This window comes from Lactuca saligna, chromosome 4, assembly GCF_052625555.1.
Source record: "Lactuca saligna cultivar CGN05327 chromosome 4, ASM5262555v1, whole genome shotgun sequence".
In the NCBI taxonomy this organism is placed as follows: domain Eukaryota; kingdom Viridiplantae; phylum Streptophyta; class Magnoliopsida; order Asterales; family Asteraceae; genus Lactuca; species Lactuca saligna.
Genome location: NC_136420.1, coordinates 2,109,622 through 2,133,491, shown reverse-complemented (window position 1 = coordinate 2,133,491; position 23,870 = coordinate 2,109,622). Strand labels below are relative to the sequence as shown.

Below are 23,870 nucleotides of genomic sequence, written 5' to 3'. Positions count from 1 at the left end.
CCCTAGCCTCCTCTCACTTATTTTGAGCATTATCATCATTTATGACCTTATTTCTCCATTAGAAGGTGGAATCTTGAAGAACAAGGTGGTGACAAAGTGTATGGAAGAAGGATTAAAGCATAGATCCAATAGGATTACATATTTCTAGACTTATGTGAGTAAAAACTTTCAAACTTGCTCATTAGTTTCATAGATCTTGTTAATTTGCGTATTTGTCACTTTTTGGTTACTTTAGTGCATAAAGTGTAGATCTTGAAAGTTTGTGACCTTTTTATGGATAAAGTTGGAAACTTTATCCATCTAAACATCATGATGAGTTTGATCTGAAGGTTAGAGACTTGGACATAATGGATTAAGATGAGAAAGATGTGTTTTTTGTCCCTTTGAGGCTTAAAGACTATATCTTAGTTGTTTGGGTCATCCAAATTGATAAAGTTGGAAACTTCATCCATTATGGAGCTATTAGGAACATGATTTTAGTATTGGATGGTTAGCCTTTGAGCATTAAGTGCTAATAAGAAGTTAGGGCTTGGTTTTGGGCTTCATTAAGTCATGCAAAAGCTTAAAGTTGTCAACTTTATCAGTTAAGACCTTCCCAATACTTAGATTTGATAATTGGACATTGTATCTTAAAGCATTAAGTGCTTAAAATGAGTTTTTGAGATTATGCCCTGCCTAAATCGGAGTACGCAACACATACGACTTCTTGGTCCTGTTTTTCCTTTTTTTTTTTTAATTATCGAGTACACAGTCCGTAATACAGTGGTATGCATGGCGTACTCACCAGAGGGCCTTTTGGGCCTTGGGTCCTTTTGGGGTTGGGTCATCATTAGATGGGTTAAGTAAGGGAAGGGTAAAATAGTCTTTTACCCCTTAGCATGATAGAATATGGTTGGGCCATTTATTATGGGTTACTTCCCTAATTGTTGATTAAGGGTGATTTTGGATATGTTCAGTGTGAGGAACCCTGTAGCAGTAGCGTGTGCGTGATTCAAATATCTTCGGATTGTAGTGAGTCTTCTCACAGTGTTTGGGGGGACGGATGCACCATTATCGACCCATTGATTTTGTTCATAGGATGATAGTTGTCTGTGTGACTCTTGCATGTATTGTATATGTTTGTATGTATACCAGGGGGAGATATCAGGCACAGCCTGATGAATGTGTTAGACGGGTCCCATGGCATGTTACGATCAGATCTGTATTGGGCGGGGCCCGATTGACATCGAGCGAGGCCCATTTGATATGTGGTGTTTTGGGAAACTCACCAAGCTTAATGCTTACGGTTTATGATTAAAATATTTCAGGTACTTCTGATTCTAAATGGAAGAGCTCGATGTGATTGCATCACATCCACCGGTGTTCCGAATTTTATGACTCGGTTTGTACTTTGATAACTATTAATACTATTTTCTACCTGATGGATTTTAGAAATGAATAAATGAATAAGTGATTTCATCAGTTTAAAAATATAATATTTACTTAGAATTTTAGGACGTTACAAAACTAAGTTTTCACTTTTTTTTTGATATTGATACTAAGTTTTCATTTTTTATTTCAATTTTAGCACTTCATTTATTGTTCCAAAATCAAATTCATTTTTTTTTTCAATTTTGTTCAATGTTAACTATTTTCTATTTGAAATCGTGTGTGTGTGTGCGTGTGTGTGTGTGTCTATATATATATATATATATATATATATATATATATATATATATATATATATATATATATATATATATATATATATATAGACACACACATTTGAAACCATATAACACATTTTTTACATTTAAAAAGCATAATCTTTGTATAAATACAAGGTTTTTTTTTACATTCAAACAATAATATTATGTATAAATAAGTATTAATTATATTATAATTACACTTTAATATGAGATTGGAGGTGCAGAATGCACAACCAGATAATCTACTGTAATCTCGGAAACACGATGGTTCGGGAGTTTTTTTAATTTCTAACGAACCGTTCGTTGTATCATTATGATTTTTGGTTCATGTAAATATATTTCTTCTTCACTTAAAATTACTATGTAAAAATCTTCTCTTAAAGAACATCAAACAAAACAATGTATTCTATCGTTTATAAATTTAGATTTTGCATGAAATCCAAATTAATTTTCTTCGATTATCCCAAATATGGTTTCGTGTCACTCCGTCATTATGTTACATTAGCGCCATTTAACCAAATAGTGCATGAAAAGTACGATTATAATATAATTAATACATATTTATACATAACATTTATGATTTGAATGACACGCTATCAAAACTAAACAAAAATAAAAACGAAAAATGATATTCAATTTTGAACAAAATGAAGTGACAATGTTGGAAAAAATATAAAAACTTTGTGTTAAAATTGAAAAGTGAAACTAAAGTGTTTGTTATGAGTGTTTTATTATTATTATTATTATTTTCAAATTTAACACGGATATGTGATTATTACTGACATGTCATCCGACAACCCGATTGACCGTTCAGATGACCAAAATTGTAATGTCAAAATCAAATTTCCTTATAAATTTTTTTTAAGAACTTGTTTTCTACATATTTTTCAAAAGACAAAAACCAATAATCATCTAATAAAAAAATAAATTATTTTATTGTTTAACAAACAATAAATTCGCTTATAAGATTTGGTAATCCATTAATTACAAATAATTAAAACGGAAACAACCACGAAACATATTTGTGATTCAACGCAAATCCACATAAGTCCATAAATGCGTGGAGAAGCCAAAAATAAGGAAAAACTTGAAAGATAATATCAGCAACTGTAGTTCAATTCCATTTACCAATTTCACCTACATTAATTATTACAAACTACAAACACTTCCTCTCCTTGCACAATCATACTCTTAATTAAATCAAATGATCAATCACCAATTCAAACATAACTCATACATAAATATTCAAAAACAAATAAAAAACGAAAGAACCAAAGAAACAACGAAACCAACCATATATGTATGTGTGTTTGCAGGGAGATAGATAGGATAGCCACAAAGCGAAAGATAATTAACCGGTGTAGATGTGAACGCCGATGGCGATAAGGAAAATGGTAACGAGACCGAAATAGATGATAGTATGAACAAGTATCGAGAGTCCACTTGTCTGCATATTCCCGAACTCCACCACTCTGTTCTTCCCCGGTATCTGCAGCAAAAGTCCCGGCGATAACAACACAAACAGCACCACCGCAATCACCACCGGTCCCCAATCCGCCATTGATTAATTAATAACTACGACTCTCTCTTTAATCACAAAACACAAAAACGACGGTGATCTTCGATCGATTTCAGATTTCCGATTTGGGTGTATCTATATGTTTATATATAACGGTTGATGATGAATTAAATTAATAGACATCGTGAGTGTTTAGAAGAAGCAAAGTATAAACGATTGTGTGTTTAAAGCAAAAGGAGAGACGTGGCAGTATCTTACCTCATGCATTTGACGCCCTCTTTATCCTTCTTGTCGCCATCCCATACTTGCATACCTCGGAAAAAAAAAAAAAAAATTAAGCCTAATTTTATAGCCGTGGTAACAAAATCATATATATATATATATATATATATATATATATATATATATATATATATATATATATATATATATATATATATATATATATATATTGGTTCATGTGAGACGACTTAATTTTGTGATACCGTGAGATGTATTTTTTTAATTTTTTTTAGTTAATTCAAGTTCCGAAAATAATATTTAAAAAAAGAATTTTTTGATTTTTCCATTTATTTTGCATTTTAAAATTATTTTTTAGAATATGTCAGTGTAATATTCTATTTAGAATATTTCACGTATTTTTCAAAAAAAAAAGGGATTTTTTTATTTTTTTATAATTTTTTAATTAATTCAAGTTCCGAAAATAATAGTTAAAAAAAAATTGGATTTTTCCATTTATTTTGTATTTTAAAATTATTTTTAGATTTGGTCTCACGATCTCACAAAATTAGAATGGTCTCAAATGAACCTGAATCTCTCTCTCTCTCTCTCTATATATATATATATATATATATATATATATATATATATATATATATATATATATATATATATATATATATATATATATATATATATATAGTCACAAAACAATATACTATTTAAATCCAACATAAAGATTCAATACATATCGATTGAAGGCAAACGGGCAACAAGTTGTATCGCTAGCACTTTCTGGATGGTAAAACTAATTCTATTGAAAACAACATTTGTGGATCTAAGAAATATGACATTAGAATGCATGATCCGTTTGATTCTATTGAGGAGTTTCATTATCTCTGGTGCGAGAAAACCAAATATATCGAATGCAAAAGGTACAAACACAAGTTGTTTTTCTATACATGCATTATCATGTTTTACCATTTTGCACGCAGCAGCTTCCAAAGCTACATGCCCAGCTGTGAAACCCCTGCTCTCCAAACCAACGAGAGGAGAGACTCCGGTAAGATCCACGCATGCATGTTTCCCTCCAATCCATCCAAAGACCAAAATGTGAGTCGATCTAAGTGTGAACCTTCATCGTGCAAATCCATCAAAAAAAATTGAGATGTATCTATTTATTATTAAATTTATATTTATATAGTTTTTTTAGATTGTAGAGCAAGTTACATATAAAATGAAAGGAAATTTAATTTATCCCTCCATGTAAACAATAAGATCCATATCTAATCCATAATTTATATGTATAGATTGTTTGGTATATACTTGGGCTTTTATAGTATACGTAATGTAGTGTTTTTCTTAGTTTCGATTTTTCGATTCTCTAAAAACTTGAATTACTCAAAGGTATAGAGATTCCAATATAATTAATATTATTAACAGTAGGCTGTGAGTAAGATTTTTGGTTAATCTCGTTATGTTTTGAGGATTTTTGCATAATTTAGACAATTATGAAAACTCAGTAGGACCAATATCTCAGCAATGAGAGCGGATTAGATCGAACCGTTAAGTTTATTTTAACCATGTGATTATTGAGTAAGACGATCCATTGAAAATCTATCGAGTAACTTACATGGATGGTCCAGTTTGAGGTAATATAATTTTGTTGAATGTTGGGTTCTTATCAGACTTAAATTACCATTTTAACCTTATTATAAATATTATAATTCGTATTAACATCAAGAAACCTCCGACTCCATTCAGTTTCATTCCAACTTCCCGACTTCCATTTATATCGCCGTTCCACAAAATTACCATAGGCGACTCTTCCGCTGAAGCACCGTTGGCAACTTCTCGTGAAGCACTACCGACGTTATTTCATCACGTCTCTCTCTCTCTCTCATACACACACACACACACCTCAGTAAATGGTGTTGGTGTTCCAAATTCTCACCGAGCCCAAAATCAAGAAGCTCTACAGTGACCGCTCAGTATCACTAGAGAAGCAGGTCAAATTACCTTAATTAGCCGGAACCTGGAGACCGGTAGGGTTTCTGAACCTTCGTTTATGTTCTTGTTCTTCAGAAAAATTACATGGCAGTGGAGAAGATAGGTTCAATGGGTCTAGGTTTTTTGAACTTCCTTTTCTGGTTTGGGTTAACCGGAATGCTAGTGGCGACAATGGATCTAGGGAGGCAGTTGTGATGGTTGTTGGGTGTTTTTTCGGAAATCGACAAATCGAGGTGAAAGGGTGAAGGTGCAAATCTGACACATCCAGTGGTTACCAATGACTTTTTCTCTTCTTTCATTCATATGAAGAACCAGCCAGAAACTACCTTCATTTCCGCGGCCTACTCCATTTCTCTTGTTGGTTTTAACATCTGCAAATGATTTCTAGAACTGAAGATCTTCAAACGATTTCTAAAATGAACTTCAAACTCGTTTTTTTTTTTTTTTCTCTAGATTATCTATATTCTTGGTTGGGTTTTAACAGTTGAAAGGGGGTCTTTTGGCTTCTTGATTAGGGTATTGTTTGGGGTAGCGAAGGATTTTAAAAGTTTAAAGGAAACAAAAGGTATCTAATATGATTTTCGGAGGTGCTTGGTCGCTTCCCTAACTTGACTCACTGACAGCAATGTTTGGCGGCGGGTGAGAAATCTTCGAGGCAATTGTTTGGGGGTTGCAGGAGTATTAGTGCTCTACAACATCTCATCTGGTTCTCCATCTGCTTCATCGACGGAGTGTTGTTGATAGAGGATCAAAGAAATTTCTTCTATTTGAATTATCGAATGGGGATGACGAAGCTCCGACGGCGTGAATAAGCATAAAGTCAGGGACCAGATATATCTTTTAAAAAAAATTAATTTATATATATATATATATATATATATATATATATATATATATATATATATATATATATATATATATATATATGGAAAAAGTGAATATACCCTTAAGGGTATATAAACTTAATACGTCATTTTGTTTAATATATTCATTATAATGTTTTTAAACTTCAACCCTTAACTTGATTTACTTTCAAAAATTTTGAAATTTCATGTTTATCTTCCTTTTACATTACATCTTTTTGCCGAACACCTACTAGGCTATATATATTATAGTTGAAAATGAAAATTATATAAGAGGAATATAAATGTGAAATTGATAAAAATCTTGGAAGTAAATCAAGTTAGAAGTTGAATTATAAGAATATTGGACAATTACAATGTATATATATGATACAAAACGATTTAGTATAGTGAGTTTAGGTACCTAAACTTATATACCCTTAAGGGTATATTCACTTTTCCATATATATATATATATATATATATATATATATATATATATATATATATATATATATATATATATATATATATTATGTGAGGCAATTCACTTGATTCACGTAAGCATAATTATTTTTTAATTTTTCATACTTACCGATTCTTTTTACATTTTTCACCCTTTATTTTTATTTGTTTTTATATTTTGTACTATGAATTAATTTTGATATAAAAAATTTTATCCTTATAGTTTTAAAATTTATATATATTTATATTCTTTCTTCTTAATTAATTTTTATTCAACAGTTTTCACCCATTATAATTTTAAAGTTAAATTATTAGTATTTTATACATTATAATTTGATTCCTTACTCTATTTTAAAGTTATATTTTGGTCCTTTATATAATTTTTTAATAATCATTTTTTTATTAATTTCTTAAAGATACACTTTCAAGTCAATTGTTTGTATCCATATTTTATTTTGATATTTTTGTGTTCCACTTTACATGATTTAATTATCTCAACGATATATATGGTGTCAAACTACATTTTTTAACATACCGGATTTTCCGCAACAACGCGCGGATGGTCTAAACCCTAGTTAACAATTAATCAGCAAATTAAAAACAATGAAAAAATAAATGAAAAATAAATAGACAAGGGTACAATAGCCTTTGTATGTCAAGTGACCAAGCACAGATGTCCGATTATATATATATATATATATATATATATATATATATATATATATATATATATAGAGAGAGAGAGAGAGAGAGAGAGATCATGCGAAAATGTATATAATTTGCGAAAACAAGAAAAAAATGTGAGAATGTGCCACCTGATTTTTATATTTTGATAATAATTCGTCCAAACTTTGAACTAAATCATGATAATCAATGATATATGAGAAATTGTTTCATATTACCAAACCACTAGGACCATTCGCATAAATTACTTAAATCTTTTATGAAAGTGAGTTATAATATATAATTAAGACAAGGAATACATTGAACTTGTAGTTTAAAGTTTGATCGAGGTTTACTTTTCGTTATGAAGTAACCATAATGAAGAAAGGATGATACAATCATGGGCAGGTCAAAAGGGAAATTAAGTAAAAACTGTTAGTTGTTTGGTTCGCAAAATGATCCTAAAGAAATTTGAATTGGAATTGGAATATATATATATATATATATATATATATATATATATATATATATATATATATATATATATATATATATATATATATATATATGTGTGTGTGTGTGTTGTTTGGTTGGCAGAAAATGAAATCGAAATTAATTTCAGATTATGTTTGGTTCACAGGAAATGAAATTGAAATTCATATAAAATGACAGAATTGCCTTTTTTATATGTTTTGCTTAATTTTTCTTTGTTTTCTAAGTTATATGTAAACAAATTTTTATATAAACTATTGAAATAGTAAAATTTTAATTTAGTTACTGAACAGTCATGTCAACATATTACGAAAATCATGTTAATAAGATGTTGATAAAAATCATACAAATTTCAATGACAAGTTTGTGTCCTCATTATCACATGCTATAAATTTTATACAATTGCTAGTTCCAAAGACAAATGTTAGGAGTCGCCTTCCTATGCACAACTACCTTTTACTCCTGTGCTCTGATAAAACAAAAATGTCATTTTTGGGTAAATTAAGCTAAAAAAAACCTGTATATATTGTTCATCACGCTTACCTTGATTGAAGTAACTTAATCACGAAGACCAAGTTTAAGCTCAAGCTCATCATCTTGTTCAAACAGCTTTAGTAGACAAGCATATTGTTCATTACGTTTCTCTTTTTGCCATAACTTGTAGAGGAAAAATGAAAAACCAACATAAACATAATCGAAATAAACCCTATAACATATATTATGCCAGAATATAGGAAGAAAAACATATGCATAAACGAAGCCAATAATTAAAACATACATCAAATACATACCTAATTACATTAAACAAGGTTAACAAAAAATTTCTACTAAGTCAAGATTTTGTAATTAAAATTGACATATCCAAGCATTTATCTGTACAGAAAACAAGTAATTGAGTAAACATATTATAAATTAAAGATGAAGAGATAGTAAGATTGTGGTTAGGAGAGAGAACGATTTTCACAGTAAATTAAGATCAACAACAAGATTCACTTGCTTGGCGGAAAAATTGGAGAAGATGAGTGAGGTTTGTCGATTGCAATTCTGTTTTGAAAAAGATGTTGAATTCTATACGTGAGACATGGTTTTGATTTAGAATGGTCTTGTGGTATAATGGTAAATTCACTTTCCTTGTTAGTAAGGAATTCATTCCAACCTTTTCTTGAAGGAAAGTATTTTCCCTCCTATGATGGAATGTTTTCTCATTTAAGATTCATTTTCCATCTTTAAAGTTGAACCAAAAGCAGGAGTTCAAGAAAATTGGAATTGTTTGCCTCGAATTCAATTCCATTCCTGCAGGTTTCAGAATAACAAAATAACTTAGATAATTTCTCAAATTATGATTCAAAAAACATTTTCCAAAAATCTATAATTTGACTATTAGTTATGGGCTATATAAATACAATTTTATGGAAGAATCAGGAAAAAGAACCAAACCAGATTACATTACATGACTAATATGATTCACAAACACATAATACTTTGATTATATTTTATGCTCTTTGAAACAGTTTGATGTAGAGAGAAGATATCAAATTTTGGTTATTAAAATGATCATGGGGTTTTGAGTAGGGGCAAAGTAGGCAACTGCACAGGATCTAATTTTTTTTAGTATATATTTTTATTTAAAAATAAAAAATTATAATAAAAATAAGGGTTTTTTTCTTCTTGTTCATCCTATATTTTTTAAAATATTTAATTTTTCAGGACCGACCCTGAAAATAACCTTGAAAATATTAACATTTAATGCACCGTCCATCATTCTTTTATACATGGAAGATATTCCATGGCACTTTTGGTTAATAGTAGTTACTAGTGAAAAAATGCATCCACATAACTAATGATGCAATATTGGCGGACCCTCCTCCCCTCCACACACATCACTATGATATCCTAAATTCCTAATTACAAAGCATAAGTGAACCAATTTTTTAGGATGATTCTAGTAAAGTTATCTTATCTATAGATTCCAAAATTAGTTTATTAATTAACACTAGTAATAAACAACAAATTGGTTCTTTGTATGTCAAATACATGACATGGTGAACTTAAGAAACTTATTATATTTTCCTATAGAAAAACTTCAACTTTTTAAATAAATTAAAATGCAAATTAACTATTTTAACATCAAACTAGAAAGATTAAAATAAAGTGGTTCCTTTCCCATGTCATAAGCATTCATATCCACGAAAGACACTCATAATGGGAAGTGATTCATCTAAAAAAGCAAGCGATAAATCAGAATATGAAGAAACCATTACAAGTAAAGTTTACGCCTAGTAAGAAATAATTCTTATTTGATGTTATGAATATAACTTAAACCCGGAAATACCACATATGCATTTAGAACGGGCTGAGAATCCATAAAACAACTTATTGTAAAAATGTAATAATTTTATTGATAATAATAATTAAAAATAACAATAAAATGAAATTTAATATAATTCATTTTATTTACACGTAATAAATGGATATATGTCATTTAGATTATTTGGTTTTATAAATGGATGCAAATCTTTTTGTATAATATTGTTCAAAATAACTATAATACTTTATGTCATTAACTTGGTATATGAATTATTATTTTATTATTTATAATTAATAATGACATATTTTTTTAATATATTTCTACTACGTAATGGTGTTTGGCACAAGGTACAGATTGACATTAGTTTGGTTATAGCATTAATCAATCTATAGAATCATATGATTAATTAGCAAAGAGACATGCAACTAATTCAACCTAAAGCATTTGGTCCTGACATGGTAGATATCCAGATATTAGCTATTTCTATTCATGATGTTTGTCTATTAATTTAGGGATTTTTTAATATGTGTTCTAAAGGTATATATAAGAAATATTAATTATAACAAAAGGTATTTGTTTTTTTTGAATGAAACATATTAAAAAATCTCATTAATTTAAATGAAACAACTTGTATATTTACACTAGACACAAAAAGGCATTTGTTTTCTTTGATCTTTATAACAACGAGAGGACTCTACTTTCATTTTCTTGCTTAAACAGAGCCGTATCAGAAGATAGGATAGCATGGACAATGGCTCAGAGCCTCCAAATTTCCAGGGCTTATTTTTATGTATCTACTTATATTATTTTAGATTAAAAAAAAAAAAAAAAAAAAAAAAAAAAAAAAAAAAAAAAACTCCGTTTATTAAGTCGTCATAGATAGCAAAAAAGGTTCTTATTTTTTATATTGTCAAGACCCTCAAATCGGCTTGAGTCGGTCATCGCCTAAACTCATTGTTGTCATTTGGATTGGTGAATTTCATGATACCCAAACAAAATATGATTGAAATATTGATTAGGGAAAAATGTCTTACCCCAACTCATTTCGATATCCAAGTTTTATTATCGCCTTACATTCTCCTTCTTAGTTCTTCTGGTCGATTTTTCCAACGCAAACATGACCAAATGATATCATAATTTATATTTTGGTAGATGAATTGTTTCCTCTTTTTGTAGAAGTTGCAATCTAAGATTATGATTACATAATATATATCTATTTGAAGCCATGAAAACATCTCTTTTATACAAATAAGTTATAAGTATACAATTATTCAAAAGTAATCAATTACACGTCCACTCAACCTTAAAAAAAATGTACAAACAAACAAGTCCACTTACCATAAAAAAAAAAAGTAGGTAAAACGATCGATGAGTTTAGAGCTTTAGCCAAGATAAAGATGAACTTGGATGGCAAAGGTGAAAAGACAAATGATAGAAAAGTAGAGAATGGTGTGAACGAGTATGGCGACACCACTTGTCTGAAAACAGCAAAACTCAACACAACGACCACGTCCCGGCAACTGAAACAACAATCCCGGCGATAACAATGCAAACAACAAAACCGATACAAAAACCGGTCCCCAATCTGCCATCTGATATCTGATTTGATCGATCAAACACACAACTATAAATAATACGTTGATAGAGTGATAGTCGAGATAAGATTGAGAGCATATTATCAGTTATGGAGGAGATTTATACATGCAATAAGTGGGAAGGAAACTTGGTTGTGAAGGAAAAAACACAAAAAACAAAGCTTAGTGGATGCAATCACTCGCTGAGTCACTAACAATTGCTTTTTTATATAAAGATATTTATAAAACACGATATTTATAAAACACGGCGTAAAAATTTTATTCTAATAAATGAATATGTATAATCTTCTATTGATAAGTGGTATTATATTAAAACTTCTCATTAAAATTATATGTCTCCTATCATTTATTTGTCAACATATTAATTATCCATTTTAAATTTCAAAATTTAAATTTTCCACCCCTAATTATATTAAATTAATAATATTAGATTTAAAAATAAAATAAAATTAAAACAGATTATAATATGATATAACTTCATGTATTTATTTAAATCAACGATTATAATTTTATATAACTAAAAAAATATCTCTTAAGTAATAATTTATTTAAAATAATTGATTAATAATTTTGATTTTTTAATATAAAAGTTTAATTAATTTGATAATCGTGGTTCTCACGGGTTATAAACTAATATATATATATATATATATATATATATATATATATATATATATATATATATATATATATATATATATATATATATAAACTTTAATAAATGATAATAAACAAATACACGATAATGTAAACAATTAGGAGTTATAGCCCATGCATGTGTGTGCAAAAAGGTAAAAGATAATTATAAAGCATTATTAGTATTTTCATTTGGTTTGAAATTGCTCTTAAAATGCTTCTAAATTTTTATTAAATACTATCTAAATGCTAAATATCGTGTCAAAATGTATATTAATAGAAAACCAAAGTTGAGAAAATTTTGTAAGAAAGAAATTGAGAACATATTTGAAAAAAAAAACCCGACTAAAACTGCAAAAGAAATGGATGGAATTTATATGTGTTTACAATTACTATGTATAAAAACAAACGTGTAAAAAATGAAAAAAAGAAATAGTCTAATTGTTCAATGATTTAAACAAAAATTTAAATTAAATACATAAAAAAAACCTTTAAAAAATAATTGTTCAAAAAAACTATTTTTTTTTAAATAACAAGTTGATAAGAAAACAAAGTTATAAAAAATATTTTACGTAATAAACAATTACTTTTAAATTTTTACTTATAAGAATGGAGGTATCTTAAACAAACATACCTAAAAATGTAGAGAAAAAAGATATTTATAAAAGAACAATTTCTTAAAAAATTGTGAAGAAGATTAATTGTTGAACAACGTAGTAAAAAGCTAATTTTCCAAAAAAAAAATAATAAACAAAACAAAAATATAAAAACGACCTTTTACAAAAATATATGAAAAGAAAGTTGTAAAAACTAAGAAATAATTGTAAACTTTTTCTTAACCTCTAGAAATTGATGGTATCAATCTATATTTTCTTATTATTCCATCCATGAAATTCTAAAAACAAATAAATAGTTACAACAAAAAGATAACATAATCTAAAAAAAAATGAGGGATAAACATAGAATTTAAAATTGGGATCAAACATTATCCAATACTCCCCTCAAGATGGAGCATGTAAATTGATAATACTCATCTTGCCAAGTAAGAACTGAAATTGACTCGTGTTGAGACCTTTGGTTAACATATCCGCAACTTGCATTTTGTTGTTAATCTACATCGGTAAAACTACTTTAGAAGCAAATCTTTGACGAACCAAAAAACAATCAATTTCAACATGTTTTGTTCATTCATGTAAAACGGGATTGTTTGCAATGTGTCATGTTGCTTAATTGTCACACTATAGAACGGTATGACCATTAATATAAACTCGTACATCCTTGAGTAGCCATCTAACCCTAGAATTTCACTGACTGTGGATGTCATCGCACGGTATTCAGCCTCAGCGGAAGAATGTGAAATAACTGACTGCTTCTTCGTTTTCCATGAAATGCGAGCACCTCCAAGCATAAGTAGATATCCCATTCGTGATCGTCTAGTGCATGGACACCCAAGCCAATTAGAAATCACAAAAGGCTGTTAAAACCGGCTCACCAGCCTTTAGTAAAAGTATTACTTGTCCTGTTGTTCCCTTTAAATATTGTAACACCCGATTTAACGTATCCATATGATTCCGTCTTGGATCTGCAACGAATTGACTTAATGTGTAAAATGCATAAGTTACATCAGGTCTTGTAGCTTGGAGATATAACAATCTGCTAATAAGTCTACGATATTTATTAGCATCAACTTGTTCTTCCTTCTTTCCTCGATCCAATTTCAGGTTTTGCTCAATAGGAAACAAACTAGGTTTACAACCCAACATCCCACTGTCTTTGAGGATATCCAGTACATATTTTCTTTGTCTCAAGACTATTCCTTCGTGAATTTTTGCAACCTCTACACCAAGGAAGTATTTTAGTTGTCCCGAGTCTTTTATGCTGAAAGCTCCATCAAATTGTCTCTTGATTTGTTGAATTCGTTCAAGATTGTTTCCCACCACTATAACATCATCTACATAAACCAGTATGGCTACATAAACACCATTCTTATCCCATAAAAACAAAGAACGGTCAGCCTTTCATTACCGAAAACTCATATCTAAAAGAAACTTCACGAGTTTGTGGTACCAATTTCGTGAGGCTTGTTTGAGTCCATAAAGAGACTTTTGAAGACGACATACACGAGTTTCGGTTTTCTTAGAGAACCCCTGTGGAATCTTCATATAAATTTCCTCTTCCAAGTCTTCGTGTAAGAATGTATTGTTCATGTCAAGTTGATGAAAAAACCAATTCTTTTTAGTTGCAATTGCCAATAGAGTACGTATTGTAACGATCTTTGCGCAGGGGCAAACATATCAGGATAACCTATTCCTTCCATTTGGGTAAACCCTTTCGCAAATAACCGCGCTTTGTATCATTCCACCTCGCCATTTGGTTTATATTTTATTTTATAAACCTATTTCGAATCAATAGCTTGTTTCCCTTCAGGCAACGTCGTCAACTTCCATGTTCCATTTTCTTCTTGTGCTTTGATCTCCTTTTTCATAGCTTCACACGTCGCTCATCTTGAGAAGCTTTAGAAAAGGTGGTTGGCTCATTGTTGGAAGAAATGGCCGCAAGATAAGCTTTGTGATTTGTAGAAAAACTTTTATAAGAAACAAAATTATAGATAGGATGTATCGTCGCGGTTTCTTGATCAGAGACGGGTTGTCCATGACTAACCGATGGGGAGGGGAGTTTTACAAAATAATCCTTGCATCTTTACGGTTGTGAACTTTCTCAATTGCTTCTACTCCCGCCTTTGAATTCTTCACGTAAGTGATAAGTATTACTTTCACTGCCTTGATTTATTTATCTATTTGGGCTGGACTCATTGGTTGGGCTTGTTTCGATATATGGTCTAATTGATGGTGGGTTATCCTGACTACCATTTTCATGTTCTTGGACCATTAGCCCATCAGAGTGATCATGTGGCATCCCTAAAATCTCGGCCAGAAAAGACCGGTTTCATTTATGCTTTTTAAACATTTTTAGAGTAAATTCTTTTGATTTTAAAAGAGATGCGGAATTTGTTCCCAAAAACAAAACATGATAAAATAGATATTTATCAAAACATTTCACAAAGAAATATGAATTTCATTTCGTAATCAAAATTCGGGATGTCATGTTCCGATACAGATCATAAAGCATAAACGATAGCATTACAAGTCATTCAACAAATATATACATATACAGACTTGTAAACAAAAACAACTTTATGATTCGTCTGTCTTAAGCTCTCTTACGCCACTTCGTGTAATACAAATAAACTGAGTGGGTCAGGCTTGGGAGCCTGGTGAGCATGTAGGGTTTTCAACCCACAATAAATAATTATATTTAATTTCAACAATCAACAATAAACCTGATTACCCATTCCCGTTATCCTCACTTTATGTTCCTAAAAATGACATCTATTATAAGGAACCTAATTCAGGATTTTCATCGGCACGGACATCACTGCAGAGGGGTTTCCTCAACAATAAGTGTCCTAAGGCAACCATGTGGGGGATAGAGTACACCGGTGAACGCATCGTTCACAACACCTACAAGTTATGAGCCTGCTAGTGTTCCACGGGATAGTCTAGAATAGTCTGTGGTCATCATCCATACTTTGCTGAATGACTAGAATAACACCAACAACACCATGCTTTAATCAATACATATTCCACATAACAGATGAGGCACACACACATAACACGTATCTCATAGAGAATAAATCAGATCTTATGAGATAGAAGAGAGTGAATATACACTCACACGTATAACAACAAAATGTATACACATAACACGTTTTTTATAGAGAATAAATCAGATCTTATGAGATAGAAGAGAGTCAATATACACTCACACGTATAACAACAAAATGTATACACATAACACGTATTTTATAGAGAATAAATAAGATCTTATGAGATAGAAGAGAGTGAATATACACTCACACGTATAACAACAAAATGTATACACATAACATGTATTTTATAAAAAAAATAATTCATAATATTGCGTTGGAATGAAAGTGACTACACACTCACTTGATCAGAAGATGATCGGACGACACTACGACTTGTAGAAGTAGTATTTTTCCGTAGATCTGGAAGATCTTTACAAAAACCGGGCTCCTCGCGGGCAGGGCTTCGGCTCGGGAATAACGCTCTTCGGGATTCTCGGGGCTTCGGATCTTACTTCGGGGCTCGGGAATATTACTGGGGCTTCGGGGTATAAATGGCACACTAAACGAGGAAAAACTAGAGAGAAAAGGATGGAAATTGTAAAAGAAAAGAAGCTGGCTTCGCATGCCTTTTATAGGGATGAACCCTCGCGCGTACGTTGGGCGTATGGGGCTACGCGGGTTCGTAATGCCTCGGTTGCCGTCATCCCTTGCGTCATCGGCCCTCTACGTCATCGCTTACGACTCCGGAGTACTTTAGTGGTACGTTGGGCGTACACCAGTACGTTGGGCGTACTTCGGGCAAGTCCAGTGACTCCCCTCCGGATAATATCGAAATTTTGAATTAAAATTAAATATTTAATATTTAATAAACTTCGAAAATTCATATCTCTCTCATACGAACTCCGTTTTCAACGTTCTTTATATCCAAGCGTAGGTGAGACTACGCTCTAGAACTTTCATTTAGACTACGTCGGCTAATTTTGACTTTATTTTTGTTATTTATTTTTAGGAGGCCAGGACAGAAAAGCTTCGTTATAAATTCATAACTTCTTCGTCCGACGTCCGTTCTCGCCTAACTTTTCATTGTTTTGCTACTAACAACGAGATCTTCGATTCTCGTTTAGATTGTTTCGGCTAAAAACCGCTCGATCTCAAATCGAGTATTCGGGTTGCATATTGCCGAGTCGAAACTTCAGAAAATCATAACTTCCTCATACGAAGTCAGATTTAGGCGTTCTATATATATTTGGAAATCTCGTTTCAACTACTACAACATTATCCAAAGATATCAAGTTTATTTTACACTTCAATTTTGACGCTCATTTTATTCTTAATTAATCACATCACATAATTAAGCAATTAAGCACGAAACACATAATACTCAAATAATACGTTCTTATTATTTCAAATTGGGTTACAAAGGTTAACCTAGACTATTACATTGCTAAAAATGGCAAGCCCATAAACACAGGCGTTACAATTCTCTCCACCTTAGAATGATTCCGTCCCCGGAATCACACATCAACAAACAAATGCGGATAGCGACCCATCATGTCACTCTCCGTCTCCCAGGTGAGATTCGGCCCATTCGTGTGTTTCAATCGGACAAGCACTAACTCAACCATCTTGCGTCGCAACTTCTTAGTCTTTCGGTCAACGATTGCCTCTGGTTCTTCAATCAACCTTTTGTTCTAATCGATTCTTAACTCCGAAAGTGGTATCATGTTGGGAACCTCTCCCATGAACTTCCTCAAATAACACACATGGAAAGTGTTATGAATTCCATTCAGTTCTTCTTGTAGTTTGAGCTTGTAAGCTTGATTCCCAATCCTCTAAAGAACTTTAAAAGGTCCAATAAACCTTGGACTTAATTTCCCCCTTTTACCAAATCTTATAAGTCCCTTCCACGGCGAGACTTTAAGCAAAACCGAATCTCCAACTTCAAAAGTCATCGGTCTTCGCTTGTTGTCAGCATAGCTCTTTTGACGATCCTGAGCTGCTAACATTCTTTCCCTAATTATTTTCAACTTTTCAGCAGTTTGATGGACTATCTCCGGTCCCATAAACTGCTTTTCCGCAGCCTCAAGCCAACAAGACGGTGTACGATACTTATGTCCGTACAAAGCTTGATAAGGTGTCATCTTTATGCTCGAGTGGAAACTATTATTGTATGAAAATTCTACCAAAGGTAAATGTTCATCCCAGTTACTTAGGAATTCCAAGGTACATGCTCTCAGCATATCTTCAAGTGTTTGTATCGTCTGTTCGCTCTGACCATCAGTCTGTGGATGGTAAGCTGTACTTAAACACAACTTGGTACCAAATTCCTCTTGTAGACTTTTCCAAAACCTCGAGGTGAAATGGATATCACGATTCGATACAATCGTTAACGAAACACCGTGAAGCCTCACAATTTCCTTCACGTAAGAATTCGCAAGCTTTTCCATAGACCATTTCTCCTTGGCTGCTATGAAATGCGCACTCTTAGTGAATCGATCAACGACCACCCAAATCATGTCGTGGCCATTCTTTGTTCTGGGCAGTTTAGTGACAAAATCCATAGCAATGTCTTCCCACTTACCCATAGGCACAGGCAATGGTTCTAAACTCCCGTACGGTTTCTAATGTTGTGTCTTGACTCTTGCACACGTCACACACTCAGCCACATACTTTGCAACGTCAAGCTTCATCGTCGGCCACCAGTAGTAGGGTTTTAGGTCCCTATACATTTTAGTGCTACCGGGATGAATCGAGTACATGGTCTTGTGAGCTTCTTCCATCAGAAGATCTTTGACTCCTCCTGTCTTAGGTATCCAAATCTGATCTTGGAACACCTTCAGTCCATGACTGTTTATACCGAACACCAACGTTTTTCCCAAACGTTCCTCCTTTCGTTCATTCTTCTCAGAAGCTTCCTCTTGAGCTTTCTTTATACTTTCCACAATGGTCGAGACAACTTCAATTCTCAATGCTCTTGGCCTTTTTCTTTCAAGATTGACTTTCGGACTGAGAGCATCATCAACAACATTTGCTTTACCAGGGTGGTAAAGTATCTCACAGTCGTAGTCCTTAAGCAATTCTAGCCAACGTCATTGCCTCATATTTAATTCCTTCTGGCCAAAGAGATATTGGAGACTCTTATTATCAGTGAAAAGTTTTCACTTCGTGCCATAGAGGTAATGCCTCCATATCTTCAGAGCGAAAACCACCGCTGTCAACTCCAAATCATGAGTCGAGTAGTTCTTTTCATGCTCTTTCAGTTGTCGAGACGCATATTCGATCACCTTATCTCTTTGGGTCAGAACACAACCCAATCCAACACCAGACACATCGCTATAAACAGCGAAGTCTTCAACTCCATCGGGTAGAGAAAGTATTGGTGCCTCGCATAGTTTCTTCTTTAGCTTCTAGAATGCTTCTTTATGTTTATCACCCCAAGCATAAGTAGCTCCTTTGTGGGTCAAAGTTGTTAATGGACTAGCAATCGAAGAAAAGCCTTGGATAAACGTTCGGTAATATCCGGCTAATCCTAAAAAGCTTTGGATCTCCGTGGTACTTTTTGGTTGTTCCCACTTCATCACAGCTTCGATCTTTGTTGGATCAACCATTATCCCTTCTTGGTTGACCACGTGACCCAAGAATTGGACCTCTCGAATCCAAAAATCACATTTGGAGAACTTTGCATACAACTTCTCCTTCTTCAGAACTTCTAACACTTCTCGCAAGTGTCTGCCATGCTCCTCTTGGCTTTTCGAATAAATCAAAATGTCATCTATGAACACTATCACATATTTATCTAGGAACGGATGACAAACGCTGTTCATTAAATCCATGAATGCTGCTGGAGCATTGGTTAGTCCAAACGACATAACCAGAAACTCGTAGTGCCCATATCGTGTTCTGAATGCAGTCTTCTCTATATCCTGCTCTCTTACTTTCAACTGATGATATCCTGACCTCAGGTCGATCTTTGAAAAATAACTTGAACCTTGTAGTTGATCGAACAGGTCATCAATCCTCGGCAACGGATATCTATTCTTTATCGTTGCCTTATTCAGCTCTCTATAATCGATGCACATTCTCATACTTCCATCTTTCTTCTTCACGAATAATACCGGAGCTCCCCAGGGTGATGAACTAGGTCTAATGAAACCTTTGTCCAATAACTCCTGAAGTTGCATCATCAGCTCCTTCATCTCCGTCGGTGCTAATCGATAAGGTGCTTTTGCAATTGGTGTTGTTTCGGGTAACAAGTCAATACGGAATTCCACTTGTCGATCAGGCGGTAATCCAGGAAGATCTTCGGGAAATACTTCCGGATAATCACATACACCGGGAATATTCTGCATCACCTTCTTTTCCTTCTTAGCATCGATCATGAATGCTAAGTATGATGTACACCCCTTGGTCAAACATTTTCTAGCTTTCATTAGAGAAATGATTCCAGAATTTACTCTACGTTTATCTCCATACACCATAAATAACTCTTTCCCAGGTGGGTTCACTTTCACTATTTTCTTCTTGCATAAAATTTCGGCATCATTGGCGCTAAGCCAATCCATTCCCAAAACGATGTCGAAACCATTAAGCTCTATAGCCAATAATTCCTCGTGGAACTTACTCCCATTTAGATCAATTAAGATGTTTTTCATCTTTAGCTGCTTCCAGTGTCATCTGGAATGCTCTCCCCTTCGGCTTTGGCGGAATGTTGGGTCTAGCTTCTTCCTTCTTTTTCGAACAATCCCTTGAGATGTGCCCCTCCTCACCGCAACCATAGCAGACTTTCTTGGTGAGGGTGCATTCATTGGCATAGTGCCCTGGCTTTCCACATTTGTAGCATGTTGCCACTACCTCACATTTTCCATGATGCTTCTTCTTACATTTGTCGCACCACTTGGCTTCACCTCTACCTCCCCTCGGACCAGACTTCGAGAACTTGTTTTTCTTGTTGGACCCTGAAGTTCCGTCGACCTTCCTCTTTTCACCAACATCTATCCTTTCCAAACCCTTTTCCTTCTGTTGAGCCTCCACGTTCTTAGCTGCTCGAACAACCGTTTTCAGAGTAGTTGCCATCTTGACTGTCGGACCAAAGTCGGCAGGCAGTCCATTAGCGAACCTCTCGATTTTGGAGAGTTCGGTTGGCACTAGGTACGGAAATAACTTCATTTTCTCAGTGAATGTCGTAGCATAGTCATCTACACTCATCTTCCCTTTCTTCAAGTTTTGGAACTCATTGTTCAGATCTATCACTGAACAATATTGCGCCTTTAGTTGTTCCAAGAACTCATTCCATGACATTTTCAGAGCTTCTCCTCGTGGCATAGTATCTGCCAACAACTTCCACCAACTCAAGACTCCAGTCTTCAGTTGTCTAACTGCGAAAACAGTCTTCTGTTTGTTGCTACAGTCACAACTTTCGAATACCATCTCCATTTCAGAGATCCAATCCATAATTTCAACAGGCTTTAGGCTCCCAGAAAGACTTGGCGGTTTGGCACCCAAGAAATTCTAGTACATTCGCCCATCATTGTTGTTTCTCCTTTCCGGATCATTCCTTCGTTCTTCTTGAGTCCCAATTTGACTCACAATGTGACTATTATTCCCTTCCTCCGATCGTTCGGGAATCGGTTCGGGTTCCACATTAGGTATGATAGGTTCGTCCCTATTTCCATGCAACATCTGTCGCATTTCCTCCCTTTGTTCGGCTAACATAGCCTGAATCATGGCTTTCACTCTAGCCATGGTGATCTGTTCTGGTGCAGCAGCTTCAACAGCTACTTGTTGAATTACAGGCGGTTGATTCTTGTTCTCGTTTGCGTTTCCAACTCCGCTTCTGGTTCTCACCATCTTTGATCTATACACCGAATGAGGTGAAATTTAGATCTTCATTCACGGTAGATATTCAAATTATCCTTATCACTCCGAAACGATTACATGCTAGTTCTAATATCGTAGACATACGCTTAGAATCCTAAACACATAAACCTTCAGATCCGGTTGGCAACAAACCGTAGATCCGAACAAATAATCTCATATATGGCAACATATAACATTTAGCACATAAAAGCATTTTAGGCAACTTTCCTAAAATAAACTAGTGCTTGCGTCTAAAATTTATCAAACACACACCTCACAATCTCCACTTAGCATCCTAAGTTTAAGTCTAGAAATCCTACAAATTCCTAGTTCGCTTAAACTAATGTTCTGATACCAACTGTGATATCCCCAAAATCTCGGCCAGAAAAGACCGGTTTCATTTATGCTTTTTAAACATTTTCAGAGTAAATTCTTTTGATTTTAAAAGAGATGCGGAATTTGTTCCAAAAACAAAACATGATAAAATAGATATTTATCAAAACATTTCACAAAGAAATATGAATTTCATTTCGTAATCAAAAGTCGGGATGTCATGTTCCGATACAGATCATAAAGCATAAACGATAGCATTACAAGTCATTCAACAAATATATACATATACAGACTTGTAAACAAAAACAACTTGATGATTCGTCTGTCTTAAGCTCTCTTGCGCCACTTCGTGTAATACAAATAAACTGAGTGGGTCAGGCTTGGGAGCCTGGTGAGCATGTAGGGTTTTCAACCCACAATAAATAATTATATTTAATTTCAACAATCAACAATAAACTCGATTACCCATTCCCGTTATCCTCACTTTACGTTCCTAAAAATGACATCTATTATAAGGAACCTAATTCAGGATTTTCATCGGGACGGACATCACTGTAGAGGGGTTTCCTCAACAATAAGTGTCCTAAGGAAACCATGTGGGGGATAGAGTACACCGGTGAACACATCGTTCATAACACCTACAGGTTATGAGCCTGCTAGTGTTCCACAGGACATTCTAGAATAGTCCGTGGTCATCATCCATACTCTGCTGAATGACTAGAATAACACCAACAACACCGAGGCCTCTCATCTGTTTATTACACACCAACTATCTACCCATGTTCTACCCAACATATTAGTAGATAAAAATATACATTTTTATACATAGTTTAAAAACATGTATAACATGCTTTAATCAATACATATTCCACATAACAGATGAGGCACACACACATAACACGTATCTCATAGAGAATAAATCAGATCTTATGAGATAGAAGAGAGTGAATATACACTCACACGTATAACAACAAAATGTATACACATAACACGTATTTTATAGAGAATAAATCAGATCTTATGAGATAGAAGAGAGTCAATATACACTCACACGTATAACAACAAAATGTATACACATAACACGTATTTTATAGAGAATAAATCAGATCTTATGAGATAGAAGAGAGTGAATATACACTCACATGTATAACAACAAAATGTATACACATAACACGTATTCTATATAAAATACTTCATAATATTGCGTTGGAATGAAAGTGACTACACACTCACTTGATCAGAAGATGATCGGACAGTACTACGACTTGTAGAAATAGTATTTCTCCGTAGATCTGGAAGATGTTCACAAAAACCGGGCTCCTCGCGGGCAGGGCTTTGGCTCGGGAATAACGCTCTTCGGGATTCTCGGGGCTTCAGATCTTACTTTGGGGCTCGGGAATATTACCGGGGCTTCGGGGTATAAATGCCACGCTAAACGAGGAAAACCCAAAGAGAAAAAGATGGAAATTGTAAAAGAAAAGAAGCTGGCTTCGCATGCCTTTTATAGGGTTGAACCCTCGCGCGTACGCTCGGCGTACGGGGCTATGCGGGGCGTAATGCCTCGGTTGCCGTCATCCCTGGCGTGATCGGCCCTC

General features: G+C 33.4%; 2 protein-coding genes and 1 long non-coding RNA gene across 3 annotated transcripts; all 3 read right to left on the bottom strand.

Moving 5' to 3' along the window:
• Positions 1–2,788: 2,788 nt before the first annotated feature.
• LOC145044283 (uncharacterized) lies at positions 2,789–3,489 on the bottom strand. Its single transcript, XM_078993162.1, has 2 exons — positions 3,466–3,489; positions 2,789–3,342 (listed from the first exon to the last, which is right to left on the bottom strand). The coding sequence occupies exon 2, from the start codon at positions 3,247–3,249 to the stop codon at positions 3,040–3,042; it is 210 nt and encodes a 69-aa protein (XP_078849288.1). The 5' UTR covers positions 3,250–3,342; positions 3,466–3,489; the 3' UTR covers positions 2,789–3,039.
• A 4,750-nt stretch (positions 3,490–8,239) lies between these two features.
• Positions 8,240–8,976, bottom strand: LOC145038290 (uncharacterized). The gene is made up of 3 exons (XR_013679291.1): positions 8,690–8,976; positions 8,442–8,555; positions 8,240–8,367 (listed from the first exon to the last, which is right to left on the bottom strand). It is a non-coding gene; the product is annotated as an uncharacterized LOC145038290 (long non-coding RNA).
• A 2,446-nt stretch (positions 8,977–11,422) lies between these two features.
• On the bottom strand, positions 11,423–11,887 carry LOC145044282 (uncharacterized). Its single transcript, XM_078993161.1, has one exon. The coding sequence runs from the start codon at positions 11,796–11,798 to the stop codon at positions 11,589–11,591; it is 210 nt and encodes a 69-aa protein (XP_078849287.1). The 5' UTR covers positions 11,799–11,887; the 3' UTR covers positions 11,423–11,588.
• Positions 11,888–23,870: the final 11,983 nt, after the last annotated feature.

Coding starts and splice junctions, on each gene's coding strand:
- LOC145044283 (XM_078993162.1), bottom strand. CDS start 3,249: ATGGCGGATTGGGGACCGGTGGTGATTGCGGTGGTGCTGTTTGTGTTG.
- LOC145044282 (XM_078993161.1), bottom strand. CDS start 11,798: ATGGCAGATTGGGGACCGGTTTTTGTATCGGTTTTGTTGTTTGCATTG.